The sequence below is a fragment of the Alligator mississippiensis genome, chromosome 6 (genome assembly GCF_030867095.1).
Source record: "Alligator mississippiensis isolate rAllMis1 chromosome 6, rAllMis1, whole genome shotgun sequence".
Lineage (NCBI taxonomy): Eukaryota > Metazoa > Chordata > Crocodylia > Alligatoridae > Alligator > Alligator mississippiensis.
In genome coordinates, this window is record NC_081829.1 from 89,618,298 (window position 1) to 89,646,207 (window position 27,910).

Below are 27,910 nucleotides of genomic sequence, written 5' to 3' on the forward strand. Positions count from 1 at the left end.
CTGGTAGATTCAGAAAGACTACACTGCTTTGGCTTACCTTTAATTAATATTTTAAGGTCGTCCCACAAACACGAAGAATCAAAACCTACATTAATTGTATCAGAAAACTTTAGATTTTGATGCAGCAAGGCTTGGATTCCATATTAAATGTGCAGCTGCAGAACCATGAAATAAAGGGGGACTCAGTCTATAGGTTTTTTTCCCCTTCTTGCAGAAAGACAGTGAACCTTAATATTGACATAACTGGAAAATGCTATAACCGCTGATATTTACAATTACAAAATCCATCCCTATCCAGCAGGGATTGACAACCTCCGGCCCATGGGCAGGATCCAGGGAGCCACTGCATCTGGCCTGTGGACGTGGAGCTTCAGCGGCTGCAGGTACTCTCCCCATGCTGCTGTTGGGGTAAGCAGTGGTGGCAACCACATTCCAGCACCCAGCCACCTCTGACCCAGGATGGGTCATTCCAGCCCACAGCCAGAAAAGGTTGCCTGCCCCCGCTTAATAATATTCTGATTAACTATAATCATTTATTGACCCCTCGTGTTTAATTCTAATCTTACCAGCACTTAAATCAATAGTGTTCTACCACTCCTTTTAATTCTAAGCAGTATTTTCAAATGTAACTTTATGTTGCAGTGTGAGTGTAGATTTTAGTGGTTATAGTATCATAGCAATTTACTTAATTATCAAATGATTCTAAGGAATGTATAGCTATATCTAAATGCTTTTCTTCTGATACAAAACTAGTCTTTCACTTTTTAAATAGTTTTTGAAATCTGCTTGATCACACAAGAAAGGATGTGCAATTAAAATGGAAGTGGCTAAGCAAAACGAATCTGCTAGAACTTCATTTTCCTGTAATTTTTTTTAAAACCTCTTACATACTGTAAATCTATCCACATACTATCCACATCAATCAGGATTAATTTTCTATCAAAAGTCATGTCAAAAGTATGGTAAGTTTACAGCCACTACCACCAAGTGCTGGACATTAAGTATAACACATTTTCATACTAATATTTATGCATCTTTCTCCAAGAGAGTGAAAAATGTCCCTTACTGGGTTTTCTGTGCAAGCTCGGTGAACTTTCTCTCATAGTTCTTGTTTGTTTGTTTTCTTAGTAATTTATTAGATTTATATCCCAGTCTATCCAGAAACTCAATTCACACGACCTGTTTTGATAGCTAACAGCATTTAGTTATGCCCTGACATGGAGAACCTAAGTAGGTTGTACAAAGTGCATAAATATGCAGAGGAATGAATTTCAGTCACAGTGAGTTTTGCTTTATTATCTGTTGCCCAAGGCAAAATCTCAAAGCTTGCTAAAAGTCTTTGTCAGGCTAAGCAACTATATGCATTTAAGGAAGAGTTTAATGATGGTAAGGTGTCCTCTAAAAATGTCTTACCTCTTTCCTCAGAGGATCTACTAATGCAATAATAAAGGGATATTTATTAATCAGGTCCACATACATATCAACTAGTTCTTCAGGACTCTTGAGTGTTCCAGTGAGTGTTTCATATTTTCCTTTTGTCTAAAATTGCAAGTAAAATGCATAAAAGATAAGAATGGTAGCAATTTTGTAGTAAGAAATTACTAAGGCAGTCGTGCAGATCCAGTGGCCACAAAACCCTCCATAAAGGAATGCATGTTGTATTGTGTCAGTAATCATTCAAGACTGAATCTGACCCAGGGCTGCTTCATTCAGTGTCTGTGCTCTAACTGAGCAGCATTATGTAATACAAAATACAGTTTCATAGTTTAGCCTCCTCTATCCAAGTTAAATAAAAATTACTGGTAACATGAAATGGTTCCAAATCAGTTTTTGTCAGAGATAAGGCCACCTTGTGACCATCTTTGACGCTAGCAGTTGCCTGCATGTATGAAATGCTGTTTAAACCTCCTCTAATTGTCCATTTTTCCATGTGGGTATTTTCTTAGATCATTTTGTTCCTGGTACTCTGGCGGTTAGTAATCACTCCAAACTAAGAAGTTTGCATCAACGTCAGTCCTTAATGATCATCCTTGTGTAAGATAAGCCTCCATATTAACTTAACACCAATTTCAATTGTTGCATGACAGAGCTTCTTAAAGATACAGTTCCCCACACCATCCCTATTTCAGCCCAGACACTCTTAACTGGTTATGTAAAGCACTCCATGAAAATTTAAACTTTCTGAAATTCTGGAAAATAGTTATCAAATGTATTGTAAAATTCCAAGGTATTATCCCACCCCCACCCCCAGAAAAGTTATTTTTTTTAAATATCATGATAGGTGGGGAAAGGCTGATTCATGATTTTTATATGTTTAAAGACTGTACCACTATCGCATATAGGAATGATTTAAAAAAGCGTCAAATTTACAGCAAAAAGCCCTTGTTTTCAACACTAACAGAGCCTGAAGACTGTGACATTTCCTGGTATTTTCTCATTTAAGGTTCTGTTCATCCTAAAGTAGGCTTTCTGCATGTACCAAGCTGGTTCCAGTGGATATGGTTTCCATTATACTTCATTAGCTTGTAACATGGTTCTGACATTGACAGTGCTGCTAAAATGTTAGAAACAGAATCGTATTGATGTTTTTCTAGCTAAAGGGCATCCAGATTGATTTTGAACTTAAAAAAAAACTTTTCAAAATTCCCAATTGAGGTGCATAAATCTGACTATATCCAAAAAACTTGGCAAAGTAAGAATTATATAAATGCTGACAGCCAATTATTGAAAGGCTTCTGAGTGTATTCAAGATTGCTCAACATTGAAAATATACCAAGCAATAACTCCCTGCTTTGTGGTGTGTGCGCCTGAAAAAACAACAGATGCAGTACATTAAAGTAAAGAAACAAAAGACTGGTACGAATGCATCAAAGCAAAAATACTTTGAAGAATATGAAAATATATTTCATTTGTGCATTGGAGTGGTACCACAGAAGCTGAAGTAGTCTTTTTGCTTCTGGAGACTTGGATTCAGATCTGGTTTGGCTTATAAGAGAAATTAAATTATCTTATTCAGTTTAACTTGCATGGTAATTTGTCAATTGGATTGAGCTGCATTAATGGACAAGAACTGATCAGTAAAATCTCAGAAATGGAATTCTGGCTGGCACAGACAGCTTTTTAGCATTTCAGTTCTGAAGGCCCAATCATGAAACTGCATGGGTTTCTGTAAGGCAGATCACAGCTGCTATATAAGGCCATGAGGTGGAATAGCTGTCATGGTCTATTGTGCCTTGCTTCATATAAAGCTTAATTTCAGTTTACCCATGTGAGGGAGGGGTTGACCCTTGGTCCCTACACTGTCATGCAAAGACGCTACTACAGAGCTCTGCTGCTCAGTACGCAAGGGGGTGAAAAGAATGTTGAGTGGTCTCTCTGCTACTTGCTTCCTTCCACTCACCATCCAGTAACATTTCTGTTGGGTTTGGACCATGCACACTACGTAGGTCTGACTGTTCAGAGCCAAGTATATTGGAGCAGGGACTTTGTTTTGGTTACATATGTTATGCAGTATAGAAATACTAGGGTTAGAGCCTCTAGATGTTATTGCAATACTGATAATAATTAATAATTTTAATGACATTACTTTAAAATCCATTAGCACAGTTAACTGAGAATGACTTACATAGTCCATCAATTCATGAGCAGCACAGTTGATTGCTAAATAAACATCTATTCCTAGTTCCAGGCCTATGTTCCTGCAAGCTGTTTGCACTAAGACCAGAGGTTGTTCTAGAGTATCAAACCCTGTTGTTAGGCAGCCCAAGTGTGATATTCTTTTTAAAACTGGTGGCTGAAAATAAAGCAGAAATAATCTCCATATTAATATATGTGAAACTATACAAAGCAGTAGCATTTAATTCAGAAAATATCCCCTCTCACAAATTACACTGTAAACCATAGGGATGGAGATATATGCATGCAGAGGAATGAATTTCAGTCACAGTGAGTTTTGCTTTATTATCTGTGTAGGGACCAAATATGCTTTATTATCAGTGTAGGGACCAAATATATATATTTTATTTATAAAATAAATATATTATTTATTTATATATTTATTTGTTATTTATATATTTATTTATATATATAAATAAATAAAATATAAATAAAGGTTCCCAGAGGCCAATCCATAGAAATATAGCTGGTCACAAAGGGCATTTGTTCACATGCAGACACCGCAGTGGTGGATGCTTTGAAAAGCGCTCGGCGCTGTGGTACTTGCAGTTGTATAAGTGGCAAATGTGCGTCAGAGCTGAGAAAATGGCAGCAGCGTGCTTTTGAACTAAAAGACATTGGAGGTGCTTAGTTTAAAAGTGCGCCACCACCATTTGCTGCATGCTGATGCACAACTCACCACTGATACTGGCGCAGTGCACATCAACTCATGTGCAGAGAAGACTTGATTAATCGAGTCTGCTCCAAAGCGGCGGATCTCTAGCACATCGCAGGACCAAAAAGTATATGTACAAATGCCTACAGTTCTGGCTGTTCTCATTTACGGTTTTCTTATTGACAATTCATAAAATTTTGCAAAGACTCTTCAAATACTACTTTTTTAATATGGTAATTGACAAAAGAATGAAAGGAGATGTAAACGAAAGAGGAGACTCCAAAGACAGCCTCCCCTATAATGTGGCGAATGCTGTGCAAAAGTTCCCATTACTCACTGATTACTCCTTTTTCACACCATCCTTTCCTTCACTTTTATAAATCTCTTCCCACTCAGTTATCCTGCTCCACAAACCTAATATGGCACCTTTGGAGTAGTCAACAGGAAGTACAGCTTTTCAAGTCATCCCGACTCAATTTAGGAAGGGAAATATAGCTGTGTTATGGTTCTCTTGTTGAGAATCAGGATTACATGGGCATGCAGTAGCCAGACATGGACGTAACGTTTCTGCTTTGCTTTGCTTTGCTTTGATGTAAAAGTTGTGAATGTCTCCATAAAGTACTGCTGTGAATGTTATGTACCAAATGAATTACTTCTAACTACAGATATAGGTACTGCAAACTCGGAGCCTTAGGCTCCCCTGCTGCCTTTATGTAAAGCCTTGTGTAGAACCTGGAGTCCTCCGTTTGGGGAACCCGTGTTTCTTGTCAGTGTAGACAGGAGGAGGAAAAGAGGGCACTAGTACTTACTGGTATAGCTGAAGTCTTAGTCTGATAAACTGGTACTGCTGCCTACCAGGGCCCAGTAGAATTGATTTAAATAACTATAAGATCTGCAGACCTTGGATTCCAAAGAATGACATCATGAGGTTGCCAAGGTAACTCAGTGGGATATAGTCCCAGATTCTGCTGAAGAAGAGTTATTTGGATAGCAACAGAATTTTTCTGCCTAAACTCAAGGGGTTTGGGGAAGATAAGACCCAAAAGAAAGCGTGCCTAACTACAAAAAAAGACTATCCAAATATAAAATTTGGTGAGATGGGTCAGATTATTACGAAAAACACATTACTGTCCAAGACAAACACAAGCGAAATAAATTGTCCCCTGTTTGGCACAGTTCATTTTATGCAGGTTAGGCTCAGAGAAAAGTTGGAATAGTCTGTTTACCTCTCAAAGTTGTTTGGTGACAAGTCATATTTCCTTGTGGTTAGGATGTTTCATATTTCACAGAAGAAGAAAAGGAAAGGATAATCCTCTGAGCAGGGATTTCTTCTAAGGTGAGGTGTCTCTGGGCTCTATAATGATGTAAATTACCTCGAACAAAGCCAGGAGCAGCGTCACAGGTTCAGGTAGTAAAACTTGCTTCCTCCTTTTAAATTATGAAGATTTCATTTTAAAAATTGGCTAAAATGTGCTATCTTCCATGTGTCAGGTATCTAGGTTGTAGCTGTATTGGTCTAGAGGCAAAAGGAATCGGAACTCGTGGTAGGGGTGATCATGCATGTGCATATATCTTCTCTACCACAAGTTCTGATTCCTGTCAGAACCCATTGTTCATATGCCTGTAGTACAGTGGAGAATTCTATACTTTGATACAGAAGGCATAGTCTGTACCTAGAAAAAGTTCCCGCCAAATTGCAGCTCCTTTGCACGGTGGAGTTTTCTGCTGCAGAGGAGAACCCCAGGTGCAAAAGAGTTCCCGCCAATTCGTAGCTTTCTTTGCAGGGTGCATTTCTCTGCTGCAGAGGAGAGATGCTCGTTGCAAAGAGTTCCCGCCATTCGTATTATAATTCAAGCCCCATTATTGGCCAGTTCTAAATTATTCACACGTGGCGGCCAGCGATTGGCTTGCTAGCCGTATAAGAGGTTGAAGCAGTTTCCGCCCAAGTTGGAGAACTCCACATACATCTGGTGGAGAACTCTGAGTACACTGTGGAGCCTAGCAAACTCCACGCGTGTGTCTTAGAGCGAACTTAGCGGCCTAAGGACTCCCCGTCACCGACCCAACGGGGCCTAGCACAACCCCACCCGAGACGTAAGACGACTGCCGGCTCGAACACCCCGAACACCCCAACACATTTGCAGACCGACCAAAGAAACTCTGTAATTTCTGCCCTGTACCTGTTTGCAACTGTAACCGAAGCAAGCTTCTGACCTGCACTGTATGAGCAGTGTAAGTAAAGCAATCTATTTTGTTAAATCAATACGCTTGAGTACCTGATTCCACTCCAAGCGTCACAAGTACCCGCCCGCCGACTAGGGCTCCTAAAGCCCCGAACCCCGCGCCGCGGTTCTCGGCAGCGACAATTCCTTTTGCCTTTACACCAATATGGCTACAACTTGGACACCTGACACGTGGAAGATGGCAAATTTTAGCCGATATTTTAAAAATGAAATATTCATAATTTTACAAGGAGGAAGCAAGTTTTACCACCTGAAACCTGCAACCCTGCTTCTGCCTTTGTTCGAGGTAATTTGCATCATCACAGAGCCCAGAGACACCTCACCACAGAAGAAATCCCTGCCCAGAGGAGCATCCCTTCCTTTTCATCTTCTGTAAAATATGAAACATCCTAACTAGAAGGAAATATGACTGCATCCTGCTTGCCACCAAACAACTTTGAGGTAAACAGACTATTCCAACTTTTCTCTGAGTCTCATCTACATAAAATGAACTGTGCCAAACAGAAGATTTTTACCACACCCTTAACTCTCCTATGCAACATGAACTTTCTTTTCTACCCAGGAGAACTTTTACAATCTTTTCTCCTATGCCTGAAGAAGGGTGCTCGTGCCCAAAAGCTTGCAATTAAAGAATTTTTTTTTTTTTGCAATATTCTAGTTGGTCTAATAAAAGATATCACCTCTATCACAAGTTCTGATTCCTTTTGCCTCTAAACCAATACAGCTACAACTTGGATACCTGATAACTTGTCCCCAGTACTTCAACTGTCTTTTTAAGCATTAGGAACCATGTTCAGAACCTGCGTAAGATAGCATGCAAGTGGAATGCTGCACTTGTGCACTACCAATTACAGGATAGGGCTTAAGTTTGCATTTTCCTGTGACACCTCTTTCTTGGCTGCGTGTTGTCTTGTCCTATAACAAGTTTTTTTTCCCAATTCTTTATCTGAAACTCACTCTTTTGATTTCAAGTTCTTGTGACCTGTTATTTAAGTAAAGCAAACAAGCAGTCTAAAATTGGTGTTTCCCCTTGAAATAGTTACCCTCAACTAGGAGGGACCAGGGATTTTCAGCTCAGTCTTGAACAGCCGTAGACTAAATGAGGATCTTGCAGCATCAAACACTAAGATAGTAATAACAAAACCATAGCAAAAAAGCAAGACAAAAGTTCCTTATTATGAATGACTTAAAATGTGACAAATCAGCAAAAATATATTTCTGATCATATAGGGTATAGACTTTGCATATATTATAGGGATTTATATGCTGTAAAGAAAACTTTCAAAATATTATTTTATCAATTCTTCAGGCTGAAAATATGAGTGAAAAAGTCTTCAATGTCTTAAGGAAAAGCCCCCAAATTACCCTTCCCAAAAATACATTGCAAGTTTTTAAATAGTTTTAAATTTAAATTATTTCTAGCAATCAAGTTGAAGCAATACAGTATAATTTCCTTTTCTCATCTAGTTTTCTATTTGACACTTTTCCTGTTTTTCAAACAGAAATTAAACTAACATGACTCCTTTTATTTATTGAAGATTCAGTCCTATAGCTGCCCAGATTCCACTAAAGTAAATGGAAGATTGATTTGCAAAAAATGATTAATTCTTGTTTATCCCCATCTTTAGAAGTTTTCTTTTTAGTTTGTTGCTTCAGAGAGAAGAGGAAACTCATGTCATGGTGAATCCAGGAAAAGCAGTGGCTACCTAATGTTGTTAGTCACAAAGGGATAGGTTATTTAAAAACACCTCATCCCTCTCTTCTTTACAGCATGGAAATGATCACAATAAACCAATAATTCTACAAATGTCTTGAGGTGAGGAGCAAAGCCAGCATGGCATTAACACCAGTTATTTTGAAAACCTGGTTGTGTAAACACAACATCATCTGCAGATTTTGTGGATACAAAGAAACGGAGGATTTGAGGTATACCAGGAAATGTTCCACAAGGCATTTTCCAAGGCAGTTCATAATGCTTGCTCTCTCTCTGCCTATAGTCCACTATCTTCTGAGGACCACTGAGAGCTGAAAATAGATGCTATGGAACTGCCAGCAGCTGAGGAACCTTCATTCTTATCCCCTCCATGCATGTGCATACACAACCCCTACCTTGCAGACAGCAATCCACCCCCCATTTCTGCTCCCTGCTGCTCTGGCCTCCAAGGACAAGAAGGTAGCTTGCCCAGTTCAGGAGCCATGGGAGTGCTGTCCTGGCTGGGCAACAGGCACCCCTGTGTTCTGCTTCTAGTTGCCATGGCTGTCTAGGGCTGGAAGACAATGGGAAGCTCCATCCAGGCTCTGGTGGGCAAGGCAGGCCCTGAGTGCTCACCCAGTCCAAAAAGAATAGCAGGTAAAATGAACCTAGTTCCACAATAACAATTACCAGTGAGCAATATTTTGGCCTACTGATTTGCCCCTCACATGAAGCTTCCAAGTAAGCATAGCCAACAGAGTCTACCTCCCTACTTGAGGGTATAAAATGTGTAATATTTGGAATTTAAGTCTTGACTTAGGGTTTTTCATTAAGGCCACACATAATTCAGTATTTTAACTTCATACTAATAACTTAGTAATTCCCTGTTCTTGAAGATAATTCTCTAGAAGAATAAGATTTGTTATCTTACCGGAGCTTTCTTCCCTGTGTTACGTGCACTGCCTTTTTTACTGTCTGCTAGCTGAGGGCTGGACTGTTTGCAGGGGGGTAGGAAACAAAACAAAACAAAGCAATGAAACTGATTGTTTGGGAAAATTCAAGAAATATGTAGAGATTTCAGACAGAAAGCAAAGAACGAGTACATCAACTTTTGTTCAAGTAACCTTGCATGCAGGGTTAGGAAAACATGTGCCCCCCCCGCTTTAGAAAAACACACCAAAAAAAGGATTCTGTATACAACACAAAACAGCTATGTTGATTTGTTATTACATAAGAAATCATCAACACATTGCCAAATGTTCATTTCCATGAAGTGTGTATGTGTCATCTCAACTGCTGCTCTCTCCCAGAGGCCTCTCACCTTCTGCTCCAACAGCATATATATCCCCAAAAATGTAAATCTGGACTCTACTAGAAGCATCAGTACTACATGCTGTCCACTGACTTCAGTGTAAAACTTCAGTGCAGGAAATTAAATACATGTGCAAGACTTGGCAGGATCAGGGCCACTTCTTTTACATTGAACTTATATTGGTCTGTCCTATTTTATTTTTTCCTATTTATTTTTTCTTGGCTAGTCCTCCTATGCTTATGAAAAGGTTCTGTTCTACATTCCTGCTGCAGGTTATGTGGTGCCTTGTGTATGTGAAATGCGCGCACACACACTTGCTATACCATGCTGCAAAACCAAGTGAGAAATGTGATATATAGCCCACATTATGCAGGCAACAGATATGATTATTAAATACTAAATAATATGTTCAGTGCTGGAGAGGTCAGATGAACAATACAATAGTAATTTCACAAGTAATAATTTTCACAAGTCATTATATAAAATGGAACATATATCTTACCGCTTTGCATGCAGGCTCCAATAACCACATCATTTCTTTCTGAATATCAAGAATTCTTTCTATACCCTGTAAATTAAATAACAATATTCTTCCAAAACGATTAAAAATATCTTGCTTTAAGAATGTAAATTAGAAACATAACATTTTTAAAACAAATCATAATAGTTAAACCATAATATAAGCATACCAATACAAATTCTTATTGTAGATCATCTTAGCACAAGTAAGAGATATCCAGGGCCTTTTAAAACAGTTAAACTGTGCCACGTTAACAAGCCAGGAGCAGTGAAGCTATTCCTAGAACTGAATGTTTCCTTTTTCTTCTTGAATGGGAGTAGGTTGAGGAGGTGGTCAGTCCACCCCAAGAAGAATTCTACCTGAAATTAACGAGCATTAAGCATGTTGATTTGCCCTCTGAAGATTTGAGAGGAGACAAAAAGCTAGATGACTGCTATAAACTTCAAAAAGTGAGAGTGCAAACCACAAAAAATATACGCTGTGTCCCTTACCCAGTAATGCCAAATAAGGGAAGGATGTTGAAGGAAAGGTGGCCTTTCAACATTGAAGGGTTCTAGGCCAGCTGGGCAGCTGATATGTATTGATCCAAATATCATTCACGTATCTACCCAGTATTACCAATCAGTTATTTTCTAGCTCTATCCAAGAACTTAATATCTGAGCACTTCAAAAATGTTATTGTATTTAACCCTGTAACACCTCTATGAAGCAAGGTTATCTCTATTTTTGAGATGAGAATGGAGGAACAGAGAGGGTTAACTGAACTGTCTAATGTCACACTAGAAGCCTGAGGCAGTCAGAAACTGAACCATAATCATCTGGGTCTGGTGCCTTAACAAGAAGACCATCTTTCCTTTGGACGGAAAAGGTTAATGTTCCCTTCATATTATGTGCCTTCATATTATGTTAAATCATGCTTGCATAGGTGTATTAGAAAGGGCAGAGGTTGCTGTCAATAACATATCTGCTGAGGAGGGCTGGTTATGTTAGTACACGCTGTAGCAAAGAATTCCTTACCACTCTCCCAAGAGTCATTATGTCTTTGAAAGATACAATGCCTATAACTCCATCAAGAGGTTAAAGTGACATTTATAAACAAAAAGAGTAAAGCTCAACTGGTTTGTTCAGGTCACTAGCATACAAAAAAGGAATTATGGCTTTAATGTAGTGCAAGAGTGATGTTGTAGGCATCTTGTGCATATATGTTCTTTGACAAAACTCAGTTAACACAAAAAAAAAAAGGGGGGGGGGGGGTGTTGACCTATCCTGTTTCTTCTCCATCCAGTTCCTTCAAAGGCTTCTATTCCTTTTATCTTCTCTTCCATCCTGATAACTTCATTTTTTAAAGCAATTTTCCCCCACAGATTTTGCATTTTTATTATGTGCTTTTCTAGGGTCATCTCCTTTTTTTATGCTCTAGGCACTAAATTATTTATGATTTATTATCTATGAATGTCATTCACATTTTACATAAACCTATTACATGTTACTCTGCTATGGATTTTCATTCTTGCTGTATACTAATTGTATGCCTTTTATTATCCATACATACAAAGAATCCTTATTATAAATATTTAGCATTGCAAAGATATTTTATTAAATCTTTGACCTCACAAGTGAACAAAACAAAAAAACCCCACTCCCCCTCCTCAACACACAGATGCTTTCTAAGGATTGCATCTAAAAGGCACGTGGTCTAAACTGCTAAAAGAAAGCAAAGTGAAATTAACAGCATGCAGTACTTGTTTAACTGTTAACCCAGCTGGTGGTATAAGCATCACTTCTTTCATTAATTTCACTTTTCCAGGTGATGATTTTCCACAGCTTAAAAGAGTGACCATTGGTAGGGACACAGTCAATTCCTTAGGCAAATCCTGAAATTGAGAAAGTTGTAAACAGATAAGAAGTGTCATACTGGGTCAGACCAATGGTCCATTTATTTCAATATTCTGTCTCTAAAAGTGGTGGGATTGGATGCTTTAGAGGGAGAGATTTGAACTGGGTATATCTGAACTGATCTGTTCCCGGTCCATTACCCTTCCTGGCATCCACCATCATAGCTTTAGAAATGCCACAGGAAACGTTGTCAACTGTTCTGTTTAACAGCTGATAATATAGCTGTTATCCACTAATTTTAGTCCCTTTTTTGAACCAGGCTATACTATGTGCCTCTACAAACTCCTGTACAATTAATTTCAGAAGTGAACTATACATTGCATAGAAAGTACTTTCTCTTGTTAGTTTTAAACCAGTCTCCTATTAATTTCAATTTGCCCCCTAGTTCTAGTAGTGTAGGACTTAAGTGGGTGCATCTACATGTGAAATTAAGGCAAAGCAATACGCTCCAGAGTGTTTGAGCCAGAGTAAACTGCTCCCAGGTGCAGTGTCTACATATGTACCCAGGACAGCAGCAATTTGAGCTAGGATGGAGCAAACCCAGGCTAGCAAGAGGTACAGGGGTCAGCCCCAGGCTCTGGGCTGTGGTGAGGCAGCAGAGGGACTGGTTGGGGTACAAAGGTGCAGAACCTGCGGAGCTGTGTGGCTAGGCAGCAGCCAGGAGTCTGGCCCCTGCCCAGTCACCATCTACATATGCGTTTCAGTGCATTTAATTACTCTGCCGTAAGGTAGTACTGTCCCCGGTAGAGCTGACTAGTTTACTGCGCCCTAATACTGGCGCACAGGTAAACGGTGATGCTTTACTACTGAGCTAATTAGTCTACTCCACAGAAAAGTGCATGTGTAGATGCACCCAGCAAATAACAGATCACTAGTCACTTTGTCCACACTTTTCGTGATTTTATAGACTTCATCATGTAAATGCCATGAAATTAAGAATATTTAATTATTAACTAAATGTTTCCCAGTTTAGCTTCATTATATCATGGTTCCAATCCAAAACCCATTAAAGTCGATAGAAATGTTCCTTCCAGTGATTTGAATGACCTGCAGATCAGGTGGCAAGGAGTTATCTAAATACGGAATGTCAAACCACATTGCTTTTAACTAAACATTCCTGAAGTACAGAACTCAGTAATAATTACAACTGTGACAAAAGGAAGAAAAATCAAAATAATGGCAAGTACCTGATCATGTTTCAGCCGTGCAATGTGCAAGTATAAAGGTGTGTGGTTAACGGTTGCACCAGTTTTAGCAACAGCAAGTGATATTCCTGCAATGGCTATGCTGCCACAGAATGGTGGTTCAACAGGTTCCATAGGTGGAATTGGTTTCTCTGCAACAGAAGTTTTCATTCCTAATAAGATAAGGAATACTTAATGGATGTTTTCCTGTTTTAAAAGTCACTTGTGTATCTATATCACTGTGCTACAAATATATGGAATATAGTTAAATAATCTGCTAATTTGATGTTAATTTAAAAGAAATTGGTCCATATTGCATTGTATTGTGCTTTTTTATTAGAAATGATTTTGCTCTCTATATGCCAGCAGCATCCATCTCTAACTGACTTTTACTGGTAATTCCTTCTCAAAATCCACTCCCTTGAGCTGGCTTCTCACCACTATCCCTCTAGCTTATGCCTACCTGCATTAGAATTAATATCCAATCTTTCAAACACCAAGCATAAATAACTTGGCAAAACCCTGCCATTCCTTTCCCTTGTTTGGTCTCCTCCTTCATTTATCTACCTTACATTACTAGCTCACTGTGTCAGGAAGTTCATCTACCTTCTTTGTGCTAAAAACCGAATACATAACAACTAAGAGGAAAAATAATGCATTGAGGGGGCTTGATTTTTTAAATGATCTCAAAAGACAAGATTTTCAAATACTCAGTACCTACAATCTGGGCTAGATTTTCAAAAGAACTCTTGTATAGATATCAGATTTTTTACAGTGTTCAACACCTAGCTGCTCCCATTGTTGATGTTTATGACCGGACTTTTTAAAAAGATCAACATCCAATGTGCTGTGCACCTTCAAAAATCTGATTGTTCATTTTGTTTTAATGGGTGTTTCATACAGGAATAAGCAACGTTCAGCAAAATGCAAATGAAGCAGAATGCAAATATGGTACTGTAGGCCAAGGCAAACCTAAAATATGACCTTGTGTCATTTTACAGCATATCCACATACTGTACTGACACCTAGAAAACAGAGTTGCTTAAGTAGGAACAGAATAAGTGAATGATCCAGTACTGAATTATGTGTTTGGATTCTACTGTTTTCCAGATAGTCTTTGTTGTAAATTATCTTTTAGTCCACCTTAAATTGAAAATATATAGATTCCATTCTAAAGTCCAGTTACTGAAGTCACGCACTTGTTACTGTTTCACTTAGTCAATAACTGAGGCAATTGACTGCCAGAAACATGTTTTCCCCCAAGAAAATAACTGTAAATGTGTCAGTTTTTGTAAGTATCATCTTTCTGAATATAAAACTAAGGGCTCCTCTACACATGCAGGCAAAGGCACGATGGCATCTAATGTGTGATCAACACTATCCCGCTTCCTGCCATGCCACACATGCATGGCAGGAGGCATGATTGTGGGATCGCATATTAGATCCCACCATGCCTTATTGCCAAGTTCCCCCTGCACCAGCAAGTAGCAAGCTCCCATGGCTGGGATCCCCCTCAGCTGACAGGGGTGCATAGGGTGCCTTTGCAGCAGGAAGATCACATCAGCTGCTGTCTCCCAGCCTTGGCTGGAGCCCTATCACCTGGGGTTGAGAGTGCACATGCCACCCCCAGCTGGGAGCTCCAATCAGCTGCTGGGGCTCCCAGCCACAGGGGCCCTGGGCTGCACATTCAATGGAGTTATTAAGTTATTACAGGTACAAAGTTATTATGCATATTTTGTATATGAAGCCAGGTACAAAGTTATTACACATATTTTGTGGAATAACTTTGTAGCTTATTCCTTTTATTATCACGCCATTAATTGCTTGAATGTATGGCCAAGTGACCCATTTAAGGCATGATTAACTAGTTAATCATGCCTTAAGTCCAATGTGTAGATGGAGCCTAAGTGATCAGTAGCATTTCTATATTTTTAAAAGTCCCACTATAACTGTTGTATGCAACAGAGAGCGCCACCTGAGGATGGACAAGATAGAGTAAGAACAGACACAATATTTGAAACATGCTCCAAAAATGGAGTATTTCAGCTGCTGACAGATGTACAGGCCTCTGCCACACATCCAGGCTTCAAAATCAACGTGGCTGCATGTAGTGGCATGCTCTCAAGCCAGGGGGTGCAATGGAGTGCTACAGTAACCTGTGCAGCAGGGAGAGCCATGTCAGAGCAAACCAAAGAGTGCTCTCTGACAGTGCTCAGCACTCTTCAGTACTGACCCCGGTGTGAGCACTGAAGTAATTCAAATGCTACATCTGTCTACACCCACAGCTCTGGATGGCAGATTTAAGTTGGAAATAGAATATTTACATTAGTGTTGCCTTGTTTAATGTAGTATCAATCAAGATATTGTGCTGATGTACAAGATAAGTAAAAACAAATTTAAGAAGAAGATAAACATAAAGGGGCATTTGACACCATTTTCTGCTACAATAAATGATGGCTCATGCTCCACTTCCACAGAAGGAAAATAATAGGAAACAGGATGCTTCTCTAACAACAAATGCAAGGAACAAATGCACTTTTCCCTGTGCATTTATTCCCTTTCATCTCTATTAGCCACTTTCCTTTTCTCACAACATTCTCTCTTCCTTCCCTGTATCTTTTTCCTCCCCATACTGCCTTGCTGCCTCTTTCCCTCCCATCGCACTGCTCCCTTCTGTTCCTTTCATTCTGTATACCCAAGTTGGCATCTCACTTCAATTTTTCCCCTTTATTACTTTCCCCACTCTCCCATTTCCCTTCTCTACTTATATTCTTTCTTCCTTCATTTCACTCCCATTTCCTTTTTTATGGTTCCATTAACCATATTTTAATAAAATTAATCAATTTAACCATTAATCAAATTTCCATTAACTATTTGCTTCCTCTTCCTTTCTCATTCATGATCCTGAACAGTTGTATTCCCCCTGTCCATGACAATCAGCACCTAACCCCACCCCATACCTCTCTGCTCTTTGGCTTGGCAGTATACGTCACCCTCCTTAATGGTGAATGGTGCTCTGATAGAGATGGAAAACTGCTGCTAGTGGTCAGAAAGGAGGTTTAGGATGTATCTTCAAAAGCCATGTAAAGAAGTGCTACTAGTCTTGAGAGCATATGGGGAGCTGCAGAGGTATGCTAGCATCTTTACCAATACCCATGTTGCTGAAAACAGTATAAGAAAATCCACTAAAACCTATTTTGGATGCCTTTTTTTTGCCAGCTTGTACTGCAGCAGGTGGAGATGAAACACATGTGGGCACAGACATTTCTGTCCCTTGTTCTTGCTTTTCAGTTTTCTTTCTTTCTTCTTCTTCCTCTACTTTCTTTGTAAAGTATTCACTGAGAGGAGGAAAAAAAACATGATGAGTGGTTTAACACAGTGTTTCTCATCCTTTTTAGTAGCAAGTACCCCCCAGCTTCTGAAAAATTTAATAAGTACCCCAACACTCAATTTTCCAGGGTATTTTATATTTACAGACTAATATGTGCCGTATGTTGGAAGAAGGGCTGTGTATATAAGGCCATGATGTGACAGATGTCTGATCTGGTGTGGGTAGGATTGCCACCTTTTACACCAGGGGTGCACAACTCAACTATGTACCTGGGCCAGAGATGATGTTGGCCAAAGCTAGGAGGGTTGAACCCAGATACATCAAATTATTACCGGGGAATTTAAACCATCATGCAATGTGCAGCTCACCAAATTTTTTGCCATTGTTTTGAGAGGAGGAAGGGGTGAAAGAGAAAGGAAAAGAGGGCGGGAGAGAGTGTTGGGGTACCTGCGTACTCCCTGCCTGTGTCTCGCATACCCCAGGGGTACGCATACCACAGGTTGAGTTTAACATTAAGAATGTTACCGGGCATATGAAGGGTAGGTATGGATGCATGTTTGGTGATAGCGTTAAGACAACTCCTCAAGATTTTAGCATGGATTCCCATGTGAACTTGGGAAAGTCATTACATTTCATTGTGCCTCTTTTTGGGCTTCTGTAAATTCAGGTCCATAATTCATACCACAAAAATCAGAAATGTGCTTGGAGATCTCTGGACAGAGGGAGCAAGATAAGGGCAATGTCTATAGACTTGCATGAAGGTAATAATGCTATTTAGCAGCTCACTAATTAAACCTCATTTTTCGGCTGTTTTGATTTCCTACTGAGTTGATACTCAAAATAGATGGCTCTCTGGTTTAAGTTGTCAGTTTGGACAGTAAAATCTCTCTTAAACCCAGCAATGTTGACAGTTACTTATCCTTCCAAATTCATGCACATAAGATTTTAAAAAGGAAGTCCTATTTGCTTTGTGTGGATAGTAAAGTGGCCTTGTAACTTTCCTAGAAATATCACTTTGTCCATTTGCCCAAGGGAGATTAACTACCCCAAGGTAAGTGCCCTAGATACCCTCTGAGAGTGGCTACATTTCAGGTGTTATGTATGAAATGGAAATGGAAATGAAATGTAGTGGGGTGTTGATTTATCTTGGTGCAGGGTGATTATATGACACTACACATCGGTGTTTTATTCAGGGCTTTCCTAGCTACACGGGCTCCACCGTGCTAATTCTCTGACTGCAGTTCACGCCTGTCAGTCCATGATGTATTAAATACTGTATTTTAAGGAGTAAAAAGAAATGTCTGATTCACTTAGAAGAACGATCCTTTCCAAAAGGCAATTTTCAGTAATTTTTACAATTTCAGAAGATGAGGAGAGATCCTACTGCCATTCTCAGAGTGAAGAGCAGCCAGTCTTTACTCAGGTAAGCTCTCTACTGCTATACTGAAATCCCAGCCTTTGAGAAAATTTTTTGGTAAAGAATATATGTAGTTTATAATGCGATTTACATTGGATATTGCTACAAACAATAGTCTCAAGACAACGAGCCATTTTATTTTTTACAAAATCTCTTTAATTAAAAAAACAGGAGTTTTGGTACCGGGAAAATCAAAAACCACTCAGAGGCATTTCAAAGTACTTTGTCTTAGGATTTGGTTTTTATGTTTTAGGCATAAAGAAATATGTCCCTTCCTCATTGCTGTGTAATTCCTCTAAAATGTAAAACGACTGTATAGAAAAAATATATATGACTGTTCATTAAAAAGGAATCTTTCAAGGAAGTTTAAAACCAGGATTAAAAGAAAATAGCCCACGGTAAGCATCTTATATACCCTTTGAGAGTGGCCTACTTTTAATGAAACCTCCATTAAAAAAACAGATCAGTAAATGCACCTTTTTGGGAAATTTATCTCAGTGCAGAGAATTCATCCAGGCCCTTCAAACCATGTATGTTCCCCAGTCTAGTGGCCAAAGTAGATGGAGAAACTGTCTAAGGAAGGTTCAGCTTCAGCTTCAGCAGGTGCTGAAGAAAAGTACACTGGATCCATATCATCTGCTTACTGAAATCATTTTAAAGATTTCAATAGGTGTTGGATCAGCTGGTTACACGGAACCAATGTAGGTACAAATCCTGGGTGTATTCCTTCCTTGTGTCTTACACCTTTTTATCCTGTATAAAATCAGTTTATGTGACTTTGATGCCAAGTTCATGGGACTTTCTACATACAAATATATACAACAGTTGGAAATAATATAGCACACTTCCAGTCACAATGAACATATCCTAAAAATATATGGAGAAAGGGTTAGGCACAACATAAGAAAAACTATGGAATAACATATTGTTTATATTTAAAATACAAGAACCTCTTTTACAACAGGAATATCAATGGAATAAATATGTAAAACCTACCCAAGTAACTTATCAATTTTACACTGGTCAGTAGGTTGCATGTCTTTGAGAATTTCATTCACCGATTCATTCACCCATTCTAGGGCAGTTTTAATAGAATCATTCCTTTCTTTGTCATCAGCATCAATTGCTTCAGGTGAAGCATTTTCAAATATATCAGAGTGAGAAGGGATCACAGTGGAACAAATCCTCTGCAAAATAATGTTAAGAGGCTTACAAACTCTACCATTGCTAACTGAAATTTCACCTAAATAGATGAGAATGAGATGAGCTTAATCATATTTTCCCCCCAATGAATGAACTGTGATCCTATTATTCTCATTTTCTATTATGTTTTTCTTGGTTTCTTAAAATGCTGTTCTTCCATTCACTTCTTTTCATTCTCAAACTGTTTTACAAATCATGCCTAGGCTTTACATTTCCTTTATATTCATTTTTAGAGGGCAAAGTGAGGTTCAGAATGATTTAACAGTCTAGCTCCCATCTGCACCTCTCATCCTTGTCAAGAGACACGTAGCCTGTGCACAGACATAACTTCTGACCACTTTAAAAGAGGGTGAGTTGCTGCAGCAGCTGTTAAACTGTGACTGTTTTTCCCCATATTCCTGTAACAATACAAATGAGCTAAATCTTTTAAGCCTGTAACTTTAACCTGCAACTTGAACCTTGAGATAAAACAGTTACTGTATTCACTTGAATCCAAAATGACTCTGAAATTAAAAGTTATATTTAAGAGAATTAGGAAGAACTTCTTCACAGTTCGAGTGGCCAAGGTCTGGAATGGGCTCCCAAGGGAGGTGGTGCTCTCCCCTGCCCTGGGGGTCTTCAAGAGGAGGTTGGATATGCATCTAGCTGGGGTCATCTAGACCCAGCACTCTTTCCTGCCTATGCAGGGGGTCGGACTCGATGATCTATTGAGGTCCCTTCTGACCCTAACATCTATGAATCTATAAGAATATCAATTTGTTATAATTTTCCATGTATATAAGCTAATTATTGTGGGGGCTGTCCTAAATTCATCCTGCACTACTGCTGCACCAGGAAAAGCAGTTGCAGGTGGTAGCCGGGAGGCAGTAAGGGGAGAGGTAGGGGCAGTCAAGCAGCCTTGTTCCCCCTCACCTTGCCCCCTACCACCTGCTCCCCATTTGCTCCCTCTGCTCCCTATCCTCCTTGCTACTTGCTCCCCCTCATGCCTGTACCCCCTGGCACCTGGCCTCCCTCCAATGCCTGTCCCATTGCCTGGCTTTCCTTCTGCTTGCCTTTCCCCCTCCCCTGCAGCCTGTACCCCCTGCCTGCCTCCCCTACCACTTACCCTTACTCCAGCAGGCTCTGTCCCTGCTCCAGCCTGGAGCATTGAGCCTGGCATGACAGTAGCAGCGGTGGTGGCAGCAGCTCTGGCCCAGGCTCTGAAGTCTGTCTGGAGTTGCTGCCACCATATTGGTTGTTACTGGGATGGGCTGAGACTGAAGCAAACATTCCCTGTGCTCCAGGCTAGAGTGGGGCTAGAGCCTGCCTAAGCCAGAGCAAAGGTATAAGGAATAGGTGGGGGGCAGAGGCTGTGGAGAGGAGGGAGGAGGTAGGGCAGGTGCAGAGGCAGCAGGGGAGCAGCTAACAGCCCCAGGTTGGTAATGGAGCCGAAGCCACAGCAGTCACCTGCCCCCTCCCTCTCCCACCTGTATTTGATTCCAAAATAAGGGGCTTTTTTTCCCTATGCTAAATTGGGATGGGTCAGGATAAAACCTAATCTTGGATTCAAGTAAATATGGTATATTATAACATCTTATACAAGTGGTATTTTCTATTAATAAAATTGTTGCACCTATCTATGCCCACATTCTCCCATGCAGTAGTAACATAAATCAGTGGGAATCTGCATAGACATATTGGTCTGCTTTGTGTATCAGATTGCAGAATTTAACCCTAAGAGTGTGACATGAACCAGGAAATCCAATTTGTTTTAACCATGAGAATGCTGTTTTAACTCTGGGGAAGTTAATGTTTTTTATTTCCCCCCCCCTTGATCTTTCAGTACTAAAATGCTTTAAAAATATTCCCCTCAATATACTGTAGACCATCTAAACCAAATAAAAAAAAATGCTTATAAGTAACTTTACAAAAGACTCAGACTTGAATTTATTTATCCCCTCCTATGAAATGTGGATGCATGAAAATAAGTTTTTAAGAGTTATTTATCTGGCAATATTAGATGCATCTAAATTAACTGAGAGTTGAGACATCAGTGAGGGTAAATGACAGCAAAACATAGTAAGCTGTATTAGCCTGATGGCAAGTGAAAGGCAGGACAGATTTACACCTTAAATGAAGTGAAAGCATCATACACAACTGCTAGTGAATCATGATACAATGGACCACCTACAGTCGCAATCAAAAGTGTCATAATGAAAATGAGACCTTCAAAATGAACTCCATTTTAATCAGTCACTGACTACTGTATTTACCCTAATCCAAGATAACTTTGAAATTAAGATGACCCCCCCAAAATTAGATTCTGGACACGAAAAAAAATTGTAACTTTATTATAAATTTTCCATGTATACAATCCAATTATTTCAGGACTGTCTTAAATAGCATCCCCCCCCCCCCCCCCCCGCTACAGTGCAGAAAGCAGAGGCAGGAAGGTCTAGGGGCCGGACCACCATCCGCTGCCTTCCTGGCTTGCCCCCTCTGCTCCCTGCCCCTCCCTGTGCTTGTGCCTGTCCTCCCTGCCACATGCCCCACTTGCCTGTGCCTGCCCCCCATGTAAATTAGTCATTTACAGGTAGTAGAGGTAAAAAAAAACCCCAAAAACCTTGAATAATTTTCAAAGTAGATTTTAAAATGTTCTCCTTTTCTGAGCATTTTAAGTGAAGCAAATGGTTGTAGAAGCATAAAGAACTAAGGGTGGAAGGGACCTTATGAGATCATCTAGCCCAACCCCTGCCTTAGGCAGGATCATCCCTATCCAAACCATCCCATACAAATCCACTGTCTAACATCTTAGTAAGCTATAGTCAACCCTGACACAACACAAGACATAACACCCTAACCTGCCACAGGTAAAGCAGGGGAATCATGGTAGCCAGCATACTCCCTCTAGTTGTTAACATATGCCTGAGAGCTCCCAGGAAGAGGGCCAGGCCCCCACTACAGAGGAAGGCAAAAACCCCCACAGGCTGGTTACATGTGTGAGAGAACAGGAGCCTTCAGTACCTATTGTGGAGTAGTTATCAATGGAATAATAGATGCTCATGAACATGGGCAAATACAGTGTTGATCTTGCACTTTTATGACACTAGTTGCTATGTTTAAATGGACTGACAACCATATCATCCTAAGCTGCCAGGATGAAATACACATGTATTGTGTTCAGCCCAGACTGCCCTTGATATTTTTTTAATAGCACCATGGGAATAAAAGTCAGACATCTCAAAACCTATGAATGAAAATAAACATCCTTTTCTTTTAATATCCTCAGGCACTTATTATTTCCATAAAAACTGATCCAACTTGTGTCCTTCACTACCTCTCATTTGAACTGAAATGTAGCAAAAATGTGTTTCTCTCTACAATAATGTCATATTAAGATATGTAACAAAGCAAGATGTACCTTTTCATTGTTTTTAACTGTGCAAAATACTTCCACTTCTAATGTTGGTTGACCCACTCCATCAAGGACCCTTTTTCCAACCAGTTTGCATATTACTGGAGGTTTTGAGTATTTGGAGAAGTAGTTAGCCTTGAATGAGAGAGAGAGTTTGATTAAAAATTGGTTTCTGTGTAAATCAGGTTTTCATTCTATGTTAGCATTAAATCCATTGTTGTATAAATCCACTGTTGAGCCCTGATATTCAAAATAATTCAGTTACCCCTGTTAGCTGCTTAAGAACCAGTTCAGGATTTGGGCTTATCCAACATAGTACTATTCATTTCTATTCAGCACCATGTACAAGCTCCTTGCCCACCCACTGCTCTGTAGGAGTTGCTGTCTTATCTGCAGACAGAAAATTCTGTCTGCGGATAAGACATTTAGTTAAAAAAATGTGCCTCTTCTGGAAGGAAATGCAGGAAAGAGTGCAATCAGAAACAATTCCGCTAATGCCATGTGGAGTTTTAGTAGGCTTTGCTGGATCTGGCCTCAAACAGATATTAAAGATCCCAAGGTAGGTTTTAATTCATTAAGTAACTGTCAGCCAAGTAAATGTTTATTTTCAGTGCTTGGAAGATGGGAAATGCTATAGATAATTATGCAGACAAGGTTCCTTGGGTGAATTTGATATCTTTTATTAGACCAACCCAAATGGTTGGAGAATAGTTATTAAGCAAGCTTTTGGGTTCAAAAACCCTTCGTCAGGCTAAGGAAGCTGCAGCAGTTGGTGTGTGCTCTTCCTGGATGGGATGAAAAGTAAACAAGCCAGGGGCTGGGCTGGGCTGGGCTGGTAGATAATTATGTGATTTTTAAAAACCGAAAATACTATAAAATAATCCTTATGGCCCGACCATTACCATCTTGAACAAAAAGTTCTTCTACTCAGCATTATGTGTAGGATGCGTCTGAATGCTAGAGACCTGAGGAAAAAAAGGACTGTATGTGGGAATGCTCTTCTTGTCTACAGTAAGAAGACAACAGTGCACTTCTCTTGTTCAACTGAATATCTAGAGAATACACCACATTTATTTTGTCAAGATGATAACAAAGGAATAATTAAAGGTAATTACAGTTAAGTTTAATGTATCTAAGTGGTAGTTAGTGACCGAAGAAGAGAAGGCTGGTTATAGTAGAAGGAAACACACGCCAGTGTTGTAAACCAGTGCTTCTCAAAGTGGTGGTCCGCGGACCGCTGCTGGTCCGCGAGCCATCAGGCACCGGTCCACAGTGAGTTGCCAGGAAAGAAAGAAAGATATTTTCAGAAACATAACACTGATATGTCATAGTGCCACAGTTCGTACGCTCCAACACGCCAGGTGACGATGTCGTGTGAGGTAAGGAAAGAGAAAGAAACAGCCGGTCACGCATTTGCGTAGCACTGTTACATGCAGTTGCTGCCACCGGCTGAACCGGGCACTGAGCCCTGGCCCGCCGGGAAAAAAATTGCCAGTCCACCACAGCAGATAGTTTGAGAAGCACTGCTGTAAACCACGTGGCATTCGAAATGATAGGCGTTTTGGCAAGGAAGAGGAATAATCGAAGACATGCGTAGCCATATACACAATACTGATGGGCAGATGGCTCCAATGTGGAGAGATACGTTAACTAAGGAAGAAAATGCATCTTGCTCCTGGGTATAAGAAGGCGCGTTCAGCTATCTCAAGTATGGTCGTACAGTCTATACTCTTGTTGTTTTCTAGAAAATATATTAGGTGCTATCAATAGGAGGTGGAAGTAACGTGTGGTGGGGGGAAACGTGCCGTGAAACCTGGCGGGTTAAGCTAACCAACGAGGTTATATTTCAAGGTCTCCCCACGTTTCTTCTGCCTCCAGCTGAGACCCTTGTCTTTCCCCTTGGGAGCGGAGGTTTCATTGCAGGGTCTCCCGGCTGCGCTGACCGCTAACGAAACCGGTAACGAGACTCGTTGGCCATTAGCCATTGGCTGTTAGCATGGCGGGGGGCTTTTCCAGGGTGTGAAGGACCTGGAGGCAGACAGGCTCCCTACCCCCTGAGTGAGGCTGCCAGCAAGGAGCACTTCCCCTGCCCTACCCTACCCTGCCCTCTCCTCCCCCCCCCCCCCCCATCTACAGCCTCGCTCTCGATCCCTCCCGCCCTTCTCCAAGCCCCGCCCACGCTTCGCGCAGGGGGTGATGGGAACCCTGGAGCAAGCGAGCTCGGCTGCGCCTGCGCACTACCCGCCCCGTCCCCTCCCCGCCCCTCTCGAGCCGCGCATGTGCACTGCCGCCCCCCTCGGCTACCAGGTGGCCATAGAGGTCGGCAGGCCGCAGGGGGTACGTGGCGTTGAGCGCTTCCTCGAGCCGTTGCGGCACCTCGTGGCGCTGGTAGTATTCGGCCGCCTGGCGCCTGAGCTCGCGCTGCTCCCGCTCCCCGCCAGGCTCCATGAGGCGGAGTAGGCCAAGCATCCAGCGCGTTGCTGGGAGACGGGGCACGCTCTCGTTGCGTCTTCTCGCGAGAATTCCTCCCCCCCCCCCCCCCCCCCCCCTTGTGCTTAGAACCTTGTGTTACGCCGCTCGCCCCTCCCTTCCCCCTTCCCTCCCGGCGCCTCTAACGGTCGTCTAACGGCTGCTCCTGCCCCCCCCCCCCTTGTCTGAGGGAGGCAGTTGCCCCTTCTCCTGAGCTGGGTTTTGGTCTGAGGTTACAGGGGTTATTTTTAATATTTTTTTAAGTAAAAAAGAGCCTTTTCTCTCACTGCTGCCTCAGTTTCACGTCAGAGATTTTTAAAAAAAATCCAGTCCCCTTGTGTATTAAGAAAAAAAGGGGGAGAAATAAAATAAAATAAAAAAAGTCCTTGCCTGGCCAAATTGTGCAATATTAGCATCTTGAAAGAGACGCAGATTATAGCCTGCAAACCCTGGAGTGAAGATACAGCTGGCAAATGCCCCAGTAACTTTACTTCTGCATTTAAAAGCCCTTCACCTTCGATGAAAAGAAGCATTTCGCAGCCTAAATGATCATTTTTAGTCTGCAATTTCCCACCAAAAAACTTTCACTGTGTTACCCCGCTCATTGGTAATTTTGTTGAAGTAACTGAAAATGGAGATACTTAAAAAGCTGTTAGCTGCACACATCCTTGGTGCTAAAATCAATATGTGGAGACCTTACTCATTGTATGTCCACTTCTATGGGCTGAGTGGTAATGAAGAAAAATCCCTACTGCATCATTTTCTTTCCCTTTCACATCCTTTTGAAATAGCATGGTACCTCTCTGGAGAGTTAAACTCACTTCCTGTGTCTGCTTTCTCAAAAGACATTTCTAAACTGAAACTAGATCTTCCTTCAAGGATGCGCAAAGAGAAGATTTATTCGGCTTTTCCCCCGGTGTCAAAGAGTGTGTGGGCTTGTTAAGCAAATTGCAAATAGTGTCCTTCAAACTCAGTCTTAGACGACTGTACAACACGAGGCACTTTGTCGTCTTCGTTTTTCCTTAATCTGTCTTTTTTTTGTTTGTTTGAGAAATTAACTTTCCCTTGATGGTCTCAAATGTATGTAAGCTTTACTTAGGTAAGTAGCCCCGTTGAATTCAGACCAGAGCCCCGAGGCATAATCCGATATTACCTCCTCTTGGGTGTTGTTCGGTGTAAGGCTTGCAGAATTTGGCGCTATGTAAAAGCATCACATTGAACTAAATAAATTGTGCTAAGTGTGGAAGTTGCATTTCTGATTTAAGAAATTAACTTTGAGGTGTTTTCATCTCATGCCTTTAGCAGGGGTTAAATTGAAGGCATCGGTGAGAGACGATCCCTGTTCATCCTCGGGTGGAATAAAAGTTTTGATGGGTTCTTAACCCAAACTCCTTAGTTAACTGTAGGGAATAATGAGTGCAAAGCAGTTTTAATCATTCTTAGTGCTTATTAAATCATCCATTTGAAATAACAGAAAACATTTCCTCAACTATTTATCATTTTAATTTCATACTAATACGGTATGTGTTTTTGTGCTCCTGTCATTTCCATTAACAGTAGCTTTAGCTGCATGTACAGAGAGTATGACTTGTCCTATGATACTACCTCTTATTGTGTAGTTAACTGATTAATGAAGGCTCTACAATCCACTCATGTTATCTGCAAACCCTGTGCAACCCCATTATCATCATTAGGCTTGTGCAGGTGTAATTAATTGGAACTTAATTAACAGTTGTGTTGAATGAAAGTAATTTAGTTCCATTTCTCTTACTTTTGTTGGCCCTATGGTGTTAACAGGAGTAAAACACGGTTAAAAAAAAAAACTTATTTCCTACTAAAGTTAATATATGTGAGAACCCACAAGGAGCAGACCTGCAGAGGGAAGTTTATTTGTACAAATTTTTGTTTTGATAAGTGACCCTGTACAAATAGCATCTTCTTTGTCAATAGTGTTTCAGTAGTTTTATATGAGGAATAAATTTGGCCAATGGAACGTAATTGGGTTGTACACCTATAACGGAGGTTACGTTTGGGCTATTGATGTTTTTAATGCATGCAAAAGTTCCTTCCTGTTCTTCTACAAGTAGACAGATTCAGAAGTTTATGATTGAAAAATATTAGTAACTAAATTCAGAGGCACAAATAAATATTGTAAATTTAGCTTCAGAACTGCAGTATGCAAAACTCAAGTTACATTACAACAAAGCAAGCGTACAAGGTCAAAAAGTCCACAAACTGGTTAAGTGCAACTTGAAGATGTGAAACAAAACAGAGTTGTAGTGGGACTTCTTTGCTGAACTGTTGCAGTGTCCTAAGTCGAACATGACAATTAGCTTTCCCTGTATATCTCACATAATTGATACCTACCATATCTTTATGTTACATAAATTGTTGTATTATTTACAATTTTACCCAATGTCTAACACACCTGCAGGTTGCCAATATATATATATAATAGAAAGCTATTACAAAACCAGTACCAGTCTGTTTAGACAACGCGATCTTTGTTTTTTCTGGTAATTTCTCAGAGACCGAGTCCTCCACAAAGGTGCTTTTTTTCTTGTGACTGCGGTTTGTCTGCATGGAAAAGAGATTCTTTCATGGTTGTTTCCAAATAATTGTTCCCTCTTTTCCCTGTTTCAGAGGATACATGTCAGGAAACAGTCACATGAGCAAAGGACCATCAATCATAACTTCTATGTTTGATTTGCTGTCTGCCAAAATTAAGTATTTTTATGGTGCTAGTCACCATGATATTTAGGCACCACATTTAGCATAGACCTGTGAGCAGTGAATAGGAGAATTGCCTTTCCATTTTAGAACACAGCCTTAAACTCAGCCCTTTAAAATCAGTTACAACCATAGTGTCTCTGTTAACTGCTTGGCTTCACAGGGCTACTTTGTGCTCATATTCCACT

At 40.4% G+C, this 27,910-nt stretch overlaps 1 protein-coding gene across 3 annotated transcripts in view; it reads right to left on the bottom strand.

The window, feature by feature from the left end:
* The window catches only part of ENO4 (enolase 4), a 30,467-nt gene extending 5,442 nt beyond the window's left edge, over positions 1–25,025 (bottom strand). The window contains exons 1-10 of one of the 3 annotated variants that reach the window (XM_019485919.2): positions 24,900–25,025; positions 22,530–22,658; positions 18,923–19,113; positions 16,371–16,516; positions 13,182–13,351; positions 11,841–11,972; positions 10,081–10,146; positions 9,198–9,260; positions 3,626–3,793; positions 1,414–1,539 (exon numbers count right to left, since the gene is read on the bottom strand). In XM_019485919.2, coding sequence (XP_019341464.1) covers positions 1,414–1,539; positions 3,626–3,793; positions 9,198–9,260; positions 10,081–10,146; positions 11,841–11,972; positions 13,182–13,351; positions 16,371–16,516; positions 18,923–19,113; positions 22,530–22,658; positions 24,900–24,992 — 1,284 coding nt within the window. In that variant the 5' untranslated portion in view covers positions 24,993–25,025. Of the gene's footprint in view, positions 1–1,413; positions 1,540–3,625; positions 3,794–9,197; positions 9,261–10,080; positions 10,147–11,840; positions 11,973–13,181; positions 13,352–16,370; positions 16,517–18,922; positions 19,114–22,529; positions 22,659–24,827 lie in introns of all 3 variants that reach the window. The other 2 variants (XM_014594719.3, XM_006262711.4) reach the window with 2 other exon arrangements.
* Between the last annotated feature and the right edge of the window lie 2,885 nt (positions 25,026–27,910).